The following is a 14,229-nucleotide window of genomic DNA, read 5'->3' on the forward strand; positions in this document are numbered from 1 at the left end:
AATTGACACCTCACTGTGTTTTTCATGCATAGACCGCTTTAGACCAGGTCCAGATCAAAAACCAATGTACTTGGTCAGTTCTGGACTAGACAGGACTATTTATACTAGATGTGTCCCCTTTCTTGTATTTTCACAAGCAGAATGAATATTTTACAAATCTGAAACTGTGTTTTATCAGCATTTAGTCTCTCTGTGATAATCCAGTCCATGTTAGACAGGATTTAGTATCGTGGTTTTCGATCTGGATCTGGTTCAGTGTGGTCTTTTTGTGAAAACCACAGACAAATGTTTTGCATCTCCCTTAATAGAATAAAAAATTTCACAGATGTGAAACTGTGTGTTTTTTTGGTTTTTTTAAATCAACATTTATTCTCTGTGATAATCTAGTCCATGTTTGATCCGTTTCAGTATAGTGGTTTTGATCTGGACCTGGTCTGACATGGTCTATACATGAAAAAAAATGGTGTAATGTCTTTTTTTCTTTTTTTTTTAGCTCATTTTCACAAACAGAATAAAGGTTTAACAAATCTGAAAGTGTGTTTTTGAATAATATTTAGACTCTCTACAAAAATCTAGTCCAGATTTGATCCATAGAAGTGTAGTGGTTTTCAAGTAACCTGGTCTAATGTGGTCTACATGAGAAAAAGGCCTCTCTCCCTGCTTTACATTTTCACAAATAGAATAAAGGATTCACAAATCTGAAAGTGAGTTTCAGACAGCACTGAGGATTTACCTAAAATGTCCAACGTGCTTTTACGACAATAAAAAGTACAAAAAGTCAAAGATGGGTCTCTCAGCAATATAAATGACTTTTCCCTTAAGTCTCCCCTTAAAACTGCTGAATCAGACGTGAACTTCAGCGTCGTGTAAATCAGTTAAGTTGAGGAAAAAATTACTTCTTAGTTTTGTCTGGATGAAGTCCAACATGAGATTCAATTTTTCTGTCACCTGCAGATTCATCCGTCCGTTTTATGTAGTCATGTTCCTCTATATCCATTTCACACAGTATATCGATTTATGACTTCCTGACCGTCATCAAGGAAACGTTCAAGTCTTTCTTTTTTTTTAAGTAGCTATATTAAATTTTGCTGTTAACCCTAATAAACAGCAGAGATGCTGGTCCCATCTGTTTTTGTATGTAACGCACTGACTACAGGTCAGTATCTCATACAGCCCCACCTCAGAAAAAAATATATGAACTGTGCCTTTAAAGCTAATGCCTGGTTCACACTACACGACACTACTGTCCATTCCAATGGTCACCATGTTAGATTACACAATTGTGGAGTCATAACATCGTGCTGTGACTTAGCTGACAGACATGACACACTACACGTTGGCCCACACCATAAACCCCCGACGTGTGTGATGTCATCAGGTTATTCTTGTCCTATTTTTACTGTTGTTACTATTATTTCAGTCACTGTGTCTGTTCATGTGCCAGCTGAAATGTTACTGTAGTAATGTGAAGAGTGCCACCAGAGGGGCGGAGCTACATTTGAAGCACAGCATGCAAACATACAAGCCACTAAATCCTCCACAAGTTCCTGCAAATGTTTCACAATAAAAGCCTTTTAGAAAATGAAGGGATTCACTCAACTGAAGTTAAAAGAGGCTTTTAATTTGAAACAGATACAGGAAGAGTTGAGTTTGAAACCACGGCGCGATGCATTAACTTCATCAAGGCAACAGAAGCAGATAAAAAGTAAAAAATATAAAAGTACAGAGGGAATAATAAATAACGGCCCATTTATAATGTGGTCTGTTTCAAATGAGGTGGTGAAGAAAAGCCACTATTTTTTAATTTTATTACTTTATGCTCGTCTCCATTATGAAGAAATAACACTGTTTGCTAGCTTGACGCTAACTGTTGATAAAGTGCCTCTGCTGTTTCCTTTTTACTCTGTGTGCTAAGGTCCCTACAGGAAATATCTAAAAGCCTGGGGTGTTCTTGTCGCACAGTTTCCATGACAGCAGATCGCTCTGTGTTCCTATTGGTCAAAGTGATGGCTGTGACGGGAGAAGTCACGAAAGACAAAAAGAAAATCAACTTTCTGTCGGGATGTCGTGAGGCGTCCCAGACGTGGCATTGGTTGTCATCTACAATGACACACTACATGAGAAGAAATGACGGATTATCGTGTACGACACTTGTTGTTGTTCACGATCCAGCCGTCACCGTACGACGCTGCGTCGGGCTGTAATCGTGTAGTGTGAACACGGCATAAAAACGTGCAGCAGATGAACAAACTGAAAAACAAGTTGCTCCATCATCCTGTTTTATTCACATCAGGTTTGAAGGATTCAAGACATTTTGGATTTTCAGACATGCAACCCAACTCATTCACTCTCACACACACACACACACACTCACGCACGCACACACACACACACACACAGTGGTATGGTAGGCACACTGTAGCAGAGAGCTCAGATGTGTCGTCTCAGATCAAAAGTAGGCACTTCTGAAGCAGACAGTGATGACAGACTGACAGCTGCGGTCACATGATCACACGCTCTGAATTCAGCCTCCTCTGTTTCCAAACCGGGACGGTCAAGATCAGCTGTAGCATCACATGACCTCGGGAGCTTTCTCATGATAACAGGATATAATCTGGAAACAAACTATTTGTATGAAAGTATGTCAGCTGTTTAATGCAGTGAGACAAGAGACATGAGACCCTGGGGTCATTTCATCCTGGACTTTCTGGGAGCCAAACGCTGCCTGTAGTGTTGACGTCCATTTCAGAGACGGGAGGTGATGTGGCCGCAGCTGGTCAGGTGTGTTTTGTTGGGTTGGAGCTCAGAACGACTGAACTTCACTCAGGAACAGAAAATCTGACGTTTCAAGAACTACAATTTGGCGCAACTCAAGGAGTTGTTGTATGACGTATTTATCTAGAGTCAGTGTGTTACCTTCAGTGGATGGCGGTTGCCAGTTTGTAGAAGCAGCCAAAGTATCACCACAGAAGTTATACACTGACTGTTGTCGTGTTTAAGCAGCTGATATTGTATGATACCAACCATGAGAGATGCTGCCTGGCTGGCAGCGAGTCAGAGACAAGTAAAGAACGTAAGGACATGGAAAATGTACCAATAACGTTGTATGATGCAGCATTTATTAGCAAGCTTGATAAATAGCTAGCAAGCTAGCTTTCTACGTCCTTTAAACCATCACTGCTCATATTCAACACAAATATCATGTCAGCGGGCTCATGTGTGACCGTGACCACCTGTAACCAACATCAGCCTGAACACTAACACCTGGGAGACACAACTTGGTCACTTGATTATTTTCTGACTTTAGGAGCCGATACAGATTTAATTTAATTTAACCTCCTGACATTTAATGTATTTTGGAAAATCAGGACGAACCTGCTGCAGACGCATCGTTTGATTAAAGTGTCACTTTGTGCAGATTAAATCCTGGTGGTTTGTTTTCTTCATTATAAAAACAAGAAGAAGAAGATCTGATGTAGATTGTAGAGATGGAAATGAAGCCAGATTTTCTGTTCCGTTTTGAGTCATTTGAGCCTCGGAGGAAACAAAAAGCTCACGTTTTGTTCATGCAGATTAAATAAAACTACAGTAAGAGGGAGAACAGTAGTTTGAGTCAACAGCTGATTTTCATGCTTCATGTTCTGCAGTCAAACTCATCCATTTACTACACGTATGAAAATCACCTTCGTCTCTGGATTGTCACGACTGAAGAAAACTTAATGCATCATTTGAGTGAAGGAAAAAAAAACTGTGTAGCTGAAGAGTCTATTTCCTGAATTAGAAAGTGTTTTACTTTGGTAACAACAGGATGTAGCTGAGAGTTGCGATGCTTTCACAGTCTGGATGTTGTTTATTTAAAGTTTTTAAGGAAATTAACTCTTCAATTACACATTTTTGGGTTCCTCCAGGTCTCCAACTGTCTGGATGTCCAGGACTTGACCACAACAAGTCTGGAAAATATTCTTGTTTTGGAGTATAAAAGTTTAAGAATCCATTTTACCGCAGTCACCTCAGCAAATAAAACCAAAACCAGCTGATGAAGGAGGTTTGGAAAAAGTCTGGAAACACCGTGAAGGAACCCTGTTGATTCTTTCAGAGCAGGAAAGAGAGAAATATTCTGTTATCTGAACCCTGAATCCTCGGCTGGGAACGTTGAGCAAACGTCTGCGAAACCAGCAACAGAAAAATTCGGTCTCAGTGTGCATTGGTGATAAAAAATCCCTTCAGCTCCGACATCTGGAGAAAGAGTCCGCCACAGTATAGAATGTTTTCAAGACGACAGAAAAATAAATTACCCCGCCATTTCTTAAACATTATCTACACCCTTGGCTCCCACTAAAAGTGTCTCTAATAATTTACTAGTATTCCTGTTGGATTGCACACAGTGAGATGAGGTGGCAGCAGTTTTTAAGGAGGCTCTGTGTGTTACTTGATTAAGTCTTTTAAGGTGGAGCAGTTCAGGAAGCCTCCAGTGTGTTGCTGCGCTTCTACTCCCAGTTTTGTATTTTTGGTCCCTCCGGGCCTCCTCCACCCTCAGCAGGCCGCCGTCGGCCCCCGAGGTCGGCCCCCGAGGTCGGCCCCCCTGTCTCCGGGTTGGTCGGTCGGTCCTGGACGTCCTGTCTGCGTCCTCCATCACCTCTTCTGCTCCCAGATCTCGGCCATGTTCAGGTCGAGCCGCTCGAGGCTCTTCAGCGCCTGGACGTTCTCCGTGTAGAAGGCAACGTCCACCACCACCAGCCTGCGAACAACCACAGTCAATTCAACTGTCAGATAAGAGCTCAAACTGTTCATTGATTAGCCGAGTGATGGATCAATAATCCCAATCTATTTTGTTGTTTTTTAAAGAAGTCGAGAACGGTCGTTTGTGCAGTTATTTTGTTAATGCCGGAATTATTTTTGCTATCGAGGTAACAGCTCATTTTTTAATGACAACAGGTCGATTTTAAGTTGGTTTTCGGGAAAACAAAAGTCTAATTTCTCAAAGTAACGACATTATTTATCACGAGAAAACATTTTCTTTTCTCGCAATCACGGAGAACTCAAAAATGAGAGTCTGGTTCATTTCATCACAGCTGATTTCAGCCTTCAAGATCAGCATCAGATGGACTGTATTCATAATCAATACGCCACAATAATATAAATAACCAGCGCCAAGGCAGCGACCCACCGTCTGACACCGGCACACCGTGAGGACGGAACCAGAGGGCTCTGTGGGGACGGAGCACCTGCTGCAGCAAGCCAACGCGCCATCTGCGGTCATTCTGACTTGACCAGCGGACTTCACAACAAGCTGATTGGCTGTTGAAACAGGGGACGTGCTTTAAAACCAGCCGCCGGCCATTTGACCAGCTGAGTGTCAGGTGACACCATCAGCCGGCTTGAGTCGAGCCGGCCATTTCACACTGCTGACACTTTTCTCTGCAACGATCTAAAACGGTTTTAATATCATTGTGAATCTTTGGTCTGAACTGGGCTTAAAAACTCCAAAAGCAGTTTACAGAGACAACGAGCAGGAAACTGAGTTCATATTTGACGCGACCCTTAAACTATTCGTAGATGTTGGTCAGTTTATCTTCTCCGGCCACAAACAGCTGTGTGTGTTGACATGAATTAAAACAGGAAGATGTGAAGACAGAGTGAAAAATACATTCTTTAAAAATACCTCAGTCGATGAGACTTGAATTCTCCTCTCAGTGGACCAGGAAGTTGTCAGTCATTATCTTTAAGTGTGACTTTAGTTATGAGCCGTGTGTGTGTGTGTGTGTCATTTACCCGTGCTGTGGTCCTCCATCATTAACGACCCCCAGTCGAGCCAGCTGCCTCTTCAGGTGCATCTTATAACTGGCATTAATCCTCAGAAACAACATCTGTACAGGAAAACACACCTCTGTGTGAGCCTGCAGCAGATTTATGTTCACACAGCTGCACATCAGAGGCCGGTACTACGAAGCCAGTTCAACATACCTAACATATCTTCTCGTTATCTGGCTTCAGTAAGCCTAACACTGACTGTCAGACAACGGGTATCATGAAGCTGGTTACCTTTTTCCTGTTGACCTATTACGTCACAGACCAAACAATGGACAAACAAGTTAGCCGTAGCTAACTTGTGGAGCATGCTCAGAGCGCCTCAGCCAGTTTGGGTCTGACTGACTGTATACATGCACATTATCTGGGTGTGTTAGTCCCACTGCAATAGTACTAAATCAAATTTCTCAAAGTGTCAACATGCCTACAGATATTTTAAAAGTCCGGTTTTAGTCAGCATGCACAATAAATCCATTTTCTCTAATGTCATGTAAACATACAGACTGATTTATGCTGGTGAATCAGTTTCACAGTAGGTGAAGTTACGTTGTTAACTTCAAATCCTGCTTCGTCGTACAGGCTTCGGAACACACACACACACACACACACACACAAAAACAAACCATGATGCATTACAATAACAACAGAGGGGTGAGTTGTGTTGAGTCTCACCTGCGTCTGCTCTTCAGGTAGAAGTTCAGATATGGCTTCATGCATCTTCGCCATCTGTTTGCAGACGTTTCTGAAGCAGGCCGAGGGCATGGGAGCCTTCACTTCATACTGAGTAAACAACAACAACAACAACAAATACGTCCTGACAGATCAGCATCAACATGTGTTCAGTGATCAAACTGAAAGCTGACGTGCAGAACACCTGATCTCACCTTAGATAAAACCTTCTCAAACAGACTGTCCATGATGGCCACCAGCTTAGCAGATATCTCTGCTATGTGATCGTTGTAGTCCTGCAAAATATAACAGCCTCAGCAACACGGGCCACAACAGTTTACCACAATGACTCAAAGCAGAGAGATGAAATGTTCACAATTAAATTTTCATTTCACGCTACTTAATACTTCTACTCCACTACATCTCAGAGGGAACGTGTTCCTTCATGTGTTGAGAAAATTCTTCTCCTTCTTGAGCTAAATAAACTCTTCAAAAACTCTCTTGGATCAGCTGTAAAAGTCATCGTCACAAATCTGATGCGAACACTTCTTCTTGTTTTTAATGTTGAATGAAGAGACGTAAGGAAACAGTAAAGTCACCGTGTGTGTATAAGTGTACATCTATTTCTGTGCTTTACCTTGGTGATGTGGTCGAAGTGTCTGAGGACGCTGAACTGTTTGGGCTGCAGTTTGGTCTCAAAATGAGCTCTGATGATAGGAATGTAGTGAACCACGAGCTGCAGGCAGCGGGAAGCTAACGCTGCAAACACACAGATGGAGTCTGAATATTAGACAGCAAACGCAACACTTGTGTTTGTGGCTGAGTGACAAACTGAGCATCTTCATTTTCAGATAAACAAGCCTTAAAAGCAACGTGACTGGTGTGTGCAGCTGGTCATACCGAGGTTTTTGGTGGTGATGGTCTTCAGGCCGACGACCTGCAGAGCTCCGGCTCCCAGAACCAGCTGGCAACTCCGAGAGTTGAAGTGCTGCAGAAACACAAAAACACGGTGATAATTTAAACAGGACCTGTTATGCTTTCCCTTATTTACTGTCACATGTATAATGTTACAGTGTTGGAGGATCATATTAAACATGGCCACAGTTACAGATAATAAGGTGAAGGTATAAAAAAACAATCCCTGTGAAAACCTCAGGCTTCAATGCTCTGTTTCTAACAGTTTTTTTTCAACTCTGGTGTCAGTAATGACATCAGCTTGTGACAGTTTTGTTGCAAGTGTTTACATCACATACACTGCTACATGTAGCTACATGCTAACGTCACAGAAACATGTAATCTTGGATGCTGATGTTGTAAATTTTTCCCCAACTTCAGATCATATTCCTGCTGGAACGTGTCCCGTTGTGTTAAGAAGCTTTTATTGGGTGATTTTTCACAGCAGAACGTCTCGCTATATTCCATTGCAGTCACTCTCCAGCTTCAATGATGGTCCAGAGATTAGAGCTTAGATCGGAGCCAAAAAATCCAGCCCGACCCCACCCATGCTCTGTCCGAGCCCGGCCCGGCCCTTTGATTGTAATTATGAGCCCGAGCCCGGTTTAAACCCGACGTTTTTCAAAGGATACAAACGTGGACATTGAAGACTGACTCTCGTCTTTCTTTCCATGGCAAGCCTTCGTCATGTGCCTCTTAAGTGTCAAGGTTCCCGTCTTTTTGCTGTCATATACCAGCATCAGCTGCACTTGTTACACTCGACGAAGCCGACACACATGTTGTCTCCCCCTAAACATGTTTACAGCCTGGTACACAAAACTGTTTTGGTCTCTACAGATAAAGTTAACATTTCTGACAACTGTACAGGGGCTGAATTTTTATATAACTCAGCTGTTTACATTTTATTAAGGCTTAAAGTTATGCATAATTAAGAGCATGATTACTCTGAGTGACACTTAGGGGTGGTTGATTGACAAGTGGCTACCATAGCAACGTCAGTCAGGTAACGTAACCATGGTGTAACCACAGATTCAGAGTATAGGTGTAGCCGTAGCTGTTGCTATTTCAGCATGTTTCCTGTTCATGAAAGTCACCTGTAATGTTTTGGTCACCTAAAAGAGTCTTGTTCAGTGTTTGGTCACGCTTCCCTTAACAAACGGCGCCACGCTACGTCACACACATGTAACATCTAAAAGCGGAAGGCTTGGCCGGTATTAGTCATGGAAAATAAGAACCATTAAAGTTTTCCATTTGTATCAGGCATCGAATAATTTGTTTGCTCACATTACAATGTCGATGCTGAAACGATGTATCGTGCAGCTCTTAGCTGACGCATATTAGCGCCACGTTATGTCACCAGCTAACTTACAGAAAATAAATTCGCTGTAATGTTACATGACGTGGAGAGTTATACCTGGAAGATTGCTCTAACAATTTATTTCATTACACACAACAAAATTGCACGACTTGTCCAGGCCTGGAAAATGAGACTGACCTTTCCAGGTTTTCTATGACCGTGTGAATCCTGAGATGAAAAAACTCATCATGGCTGTGCCCATTGTTTTGATTCAGTCTGCAGCATTTCTACAGCTTAAAAATCTAAATGTTAAATTTTAAAAGTGAGAAGTTTAGAAACAGCTGCTGATGACGGTGTGGGCGTGTACAAAGGCTACGACCCTGCTGCAGCGTCCGTGGGTTTGAGACATGTATAGCTGCAGACAGAGTCCGAACACGACATGCTGCTACAAACTGCAGCCTCCTCTGATACAAGATTTAGAGCCTGTATCATCTCCCTGAGAATATATAACAACAAAAAGTGATTCTGATTTCTACAGTAACACTATTACCTCAAATTAACCACAGCAATGCAGTAAAAAATACTTATATGCATTCATGCTTGGCCACTGTTATTTACGTGACAACACCTGAACAGAACACACACACACACACACATTGGCTGTTTGTTTCTACCGCTCCCCTCGCTGGAAGCCACGGACCTCCCGCCGCCCGCCCCCGCCTTGATTAAACACTGAAAATTAAATAAAAGAGGGAGACAGGTGTCTCCTATTTTATCTTATTTTGTTATATTTCTCCCTCTCCCCTCGCTGGAAGCGTCGGACCTCCCGCCGCCCACTCCCGTCTCAAACACGGAGGTCTCCCTCTCTGCTGAGCACCCACGGCGCACGCCCGGCCTGTTAAATAGCCTGTAACCATGACAACTGTGTGACACAAACTCAGTGCTTTAGTCATTAAATAATGTTGGGCTCGGTCGGGTTCGGACAGAAATATGCGGCCCGTGCCGCACTCTAATGGAAATGCATGTGACGTTGTTTTTTTTTTTTTTTTTTACAATCTAGGAACCATTTGCAGGAACCATTACTCCAAATGTGATGGAACCGGTTCCGGAACCGGAACTTTGGACCCAGTTCCAAAAAAGAACCGGATCCGGATCCCAACCCTGACCCTGCTACAATGCTGTCATGAATAAATGAGACCAAATGTAGCATTAATGAACTTTATAATTCACATTATATGAAAACGTCATTTACTTTTTAAGCAACAAGAGCTCACCCTTCCCATCACCCTCATCCTACCCTTAACCTCCACTCTTTAACGTAACACTTCATGACCAGCTAACTGCTAACTGAACACGATGTGGTCTGAGGGTTCGAGGTGGTTCTGACCTTGAGGAGGTCCGACAGACGTGTCAGCATGTCGGTGGCGATGGATGGGATGTCGTTAACACACTGACAGTATTCCAGAAAGATCCGGATCAGCAGCAGAACTGTCCTGAAAACAAAAACAAAGAGACGATGGTCACAAACAAACTCCTCACAGGTCAGTGTCCTGCCGTCTTTTATCGTCCTACATTAACAGTACTGTGTGCTTTGGTTTAACTGCTGTGTTACATCAGGAATGTTCCATCTGTGGCTGTAGGAGGTCACGTACCCGACGACAGCGTATTTCTGCCCGTTGACGAGCAGGAACTCGGTGGGCTTCCTGTCCTCTGGACCTGCACACAGGAAGTCAACATGTCACAGCTGAAGTCTTCAAATCTTCACATACATTAACGGAGCTCTGTTTGCTCTGAGAAGTGACGTCTCTCAGATGATTATCATAAATGATTCCCAAACAGATTATTGATCACAGCTCATATTTCCTGTCTTTTATCAGAGTGAAGGTCAAATGGGAGCTGATCCACACCCACGATGTTGTATTAAGTATTTATGGAGCACTTTCTGTCCTCTATCTGACAGACGGATACACGTCCATGTCCACAACAACATCTTGCATCCTTCAATGCAGAGTCCCTTTGTGTCAACACAACAAGCAGCCAATCAGAACACCCACATCTAAAACTTTATGTGTCAGAGCTGTTGAAGATCACCAGTTCCTTTTTGGCTGAATAAAGCTTTATTGAAAAAGGACATGTGCTGTTGCACTGTTTTTAGACATGTAGCCGTAGCTAACTTCCTCCTGAAATCCTTTTTTGTCCACTGAACAGTAGGGATGGGAATGAGATCCGGTATAACGGGCCCTGAGGCCGAATTGTTGAAGACCGTAGTATCGATAAGCTCCAACGTTAACAGTTCTGCTAGTTTATAAGAGATATTTCTTGTTCATTTAGGTCACATAAACATTATCTTGTACAGTTTTTATCTCACCAACTCTGTTTCTAATTTGCAGTAAGATGAAGACATTCATGATGCATTTCTGCTGTTCAACCCAGAGGAGAGCTCTCTGTGTCGCAGCCTTACAGCCTGCTGCATGTGCGTAGGGCAGGGCCACGTCTGCCACTCTGCGTCACACCATGCTCTCAGTGACGATGGCGGAGGGCGCAAAATGGGTATGTTATAGTCTAGAACAGTGGTTCATTCAGGTTGCTGAGGTGTCTGCCATTTTTCTCTCGTTAAAGGGATTTCTGGGGAGTTTTTCCTTGTCTGCTGTGATCTGTGATATTGACTTCAAAACAATGTTGTTGCAGAATATTAATTTATATACTGTACTAACATACATAGAAAATAAAGCAATGTTGATTCTGTTCTTAGTTTGTTTAACTTTTTTCTCTTAAAAAATCCAAAAGAACCGATAAGAGCACCGTTAAAAGTACCGGATCGATAAGGACATGTAAGAGTAGTAGTATTGTTAAAACCTTAATGTTCCCATTCCTACTGAACAGTCAGACATTTTGGTGAGGACAGTTTGTCCCTGAAGCTCAGCTGCAGCTGAAAAGAAGACGAGCACGCTCAGACACTAAACTACGACCATGCAAACTGTAAACTATAAATTAGCACAAGCATGGATTGTGCCGAAAAAGGAAATCATGAAGTGTGATGTTATAGAGTATGATAACATCCACATCACCCATGTGTGTAAGTGTTTTATAGTAAAATGATTATCAGCCAGTTCCAGTAACTTCTGTTATTACAGTTTTGGGAGGTTTTTGGAGGTGTTGTTGATGCATTAGAAACAATGTGAAGCAGAAGCAGAGGGGCTTTTGAAGCTGGTATGTGTTAAAGGTTTTGGTGTTTTTTGGTCACCTGGGATTTTGCGCTCTGGTAGTGTTATTCTTCCATCAGCAATGGAGTTCACAAGATCCTGAAACTCAGCAGGAACCTCCGCCTGCTTCCAGCGCTCGTTATCCAGGAGGAGGCTGCAAATAAACGACAAACAACATCAGGACACACAAACAGAGCCGACACTGCAAAACAAAGAACTGGAAGAGTTTAAAAAGTTAAACTCAACATTATAAAAGCAGGAACTAAATCATATGAACACTCCTCAACCTTTTCATGTTTGATACCGATATAAACTTCAGTGATTGAATGTAGCCAAGTACATTTACTCAAGCACTGTACTTAAGTACAAATATGCAGGACTTGTACTTGACTTGAGTATTTTCTTCTCACGTCACTTTCTGATTCTATTTCACAACATTTATATGACAGCTTTAGTGACTTTACAAATTCAGATTGTTGCCCGAAGAACAAAGAGTTAATAATACTGGATGTTTTCTTGGGATTGTCCCAAATTGAGTTTGTGTCTCAGGCTGCTGTCAGCCCTAGAGTCGTCTCCTCTGGTCTGAATCAGGGACTCATGTTGTTCCAAAGTTGTATAATTGCCTAGAGTTGGTTGGTGTTCTCACGGCAGCATTTACAAGAGGACCAGATCAAATGCCTTGTGTGAGAAAGCTGCTCTTGATTGGTCAGAATTTCCATGTGGGAAAAATCCAGGAAGTAAAGCAAACGTTGAAGAAGAGTACACTTGCAAGATAAATGTGACACTTTCTAATGTCACAATGGAGGGACAACTACGCAGGTTGATTTTAGCGCTGCTCATCGTGGACTATATTGCTGTCATTGTTCATTTTAGTCAAAGCATACAGTTTGAAAACGAGGCGCGGCTCCAACTAGAAAACAATGTTTTGATGCATTGGATGTGCTGAATGTGCATATTAAGGCAGTACAGGAGGAGGTGCACATTAATAATCCTCCAGGACTGTAACATGCTCATGTTTAACCCAAACAATGTGTCATGTGACTGCAGTTGCTTCACATCCAGGTCGCAACACCTTCTCACCACAAACCAACCGCACCAGAGTTCCTTTGGAACCGGACTGAGACCACCTCTTCAAGAAGGTCTCGGTCTGGTTGTTTTGGTGTGTTCACACTTGAGTGTGATTGCTGTCTTCACACCTGCCCCCAAACGAACCACACTGAGGGGCAAACCAACTTGAGTTTGACTGAACTGAACCAAACAGTAAGAGAGCACCCTTAGACTCAAGTATCTCTGAACTTGGAGACTCTTTATCTGGGTCACGTTGTGTTTTTGAAACAGAGGAGAGACACAAAGCTGCTGCAGGCCAACTTGGCTGCAAGTAAGAAATCAGTCACTATAAAACAGCTAAACCCAGCACCACCTACTTTGGAAGATACGTATGTAATAATTTTAGAAATATTTAAAATGGAAAAGTTGACCTTCTCTTCAAGGATCCAAAAGAACATATTCAATTAAATCTGCAATAAATTGATCAAATTATAACCATATTAAGAGCAGACTTTGTAAAACTCCACGACTGTTTCTTCTTCCTCTCCCCTCCTGATACGAGCAGTAGAAATGTAAACTCCCTTAGTTCTAGTGTATGTAGTCAAGTTCATGTACAGGGTTTATCTTCCACATTTGTGTACTTCATATTTGAGCTGCAGGTAACCTGAGTTTGGTCTTGCGCTCTTCGTGGAAGCGGTGGACGAAGCGGTTGGCCTGGCTCTGCAGCGCCCCCCTCAGGGAGACGCTGCGCCTGCCGCACAGCTCCTCGGTGTCCCTGACGAAACCCTCCACGGCCTGAGAGAGGCACACGAACTCCGCCGAGCTGAGACGCTCCAGAGAGCCGTCCTGTTGGAGACAGAGACGATACCAGAGGTCAAACCAAATCTTAACATTTATGAAAACACTTCTAGGTTTGAATAAGTTTTGCTGAATTCAGTGAGTTTTCCTCTTCGCAAAACAAACATGAGAATATCGACCTCTGCAAAAATGAAACAAACTGGAGCATCATGAGAGACGTGGACACACACTGTTTAGGCTGCTGTTGTTTAACTTCACCTTTCTGCATTGATGTGATCCTGAGTGCACCTATTTAGTTTCTGACATTTGAATTAAGCAGTTCGGTGTTGGCTCATTTCATATACAGACATTAGGAAATAAACTTCATATATAAGATAATTACCTTATGCGATAATAATGTCGTCATTAGTGTCTGATGTGAGCTGATTACTGAGAGGTGGTGTTTATATCGTA

General features: G+C 42.5%; 1 protein-coding gene across 2 annotated transcripts in view; it reads right to left on the bottom strand.

The window, feature by feature from the left end:
• Nucleotides 1-2,262: 2,262 nt before the first annotated feature.
• vps54 (VPS54 subunit of GARP complex) overlaps nt 2,263-14,229 on the bottom strand; it is a 31,223-nt gene continuing 19,256 nt past the window's right edge. For both annotated transcript variants that reach the window (XM_033624291.2, XM_033624290.2), the window contains 10 exons: nt 13,643-13,824; nt 11,973-12,085; nt 10,381-10,444; nt 10,116-10,221; nt 7,378-7,465; nt 7,115-7,236; nt 6,693-6,773; nt 6,481-6,588; nt 5,773-5,867; nt 2,263-4,738 (listed from right to left, as the gene is read on the bottom strand). In XM_033624291.2, coding sequence (XP_033480182.2) covers nt 4,633-4,738; nt 5,773-5,867; nt 6,481-6,588; nt 6,693-6,773; nt 7,115-7,236; nt 7,378-7,465; nt 10,116-10,221; nt 10,381-10,444; nt 11,973-12,085; nt 13,643-13,824 — 1,065 coding nt within the window. In that variant the 3' untranslated portion in view covers nt 2,263-4,632. The remainder of the gene's footprint in view (nt 4,739-5,772; nt 5,868-6,480; nt 6,589-6,692; nt 6,774-7,114; nt 7,237-7,377; nt 7,466-10,115; nt 10,222-10,380; nt 10,445-11,972; nt 12,086-13,642; nt 13,825-14,229) is intronic.

This window comes from Epinephelus lanceolatus, chromosome 3, assembly GCF_041903045.1.
Source record: "Epinephelus lanceolatus isolate andai-2023 chromosome 3, ASM4190304v1, whole genome shotgun sequence".
Classification (NCBI taxonomy): Eukaryota; Metazoa; Chordata; class Actinopteri; order Perciformes; family Serranidae; genus Epinephelus; species Epinephelus lanceolatus.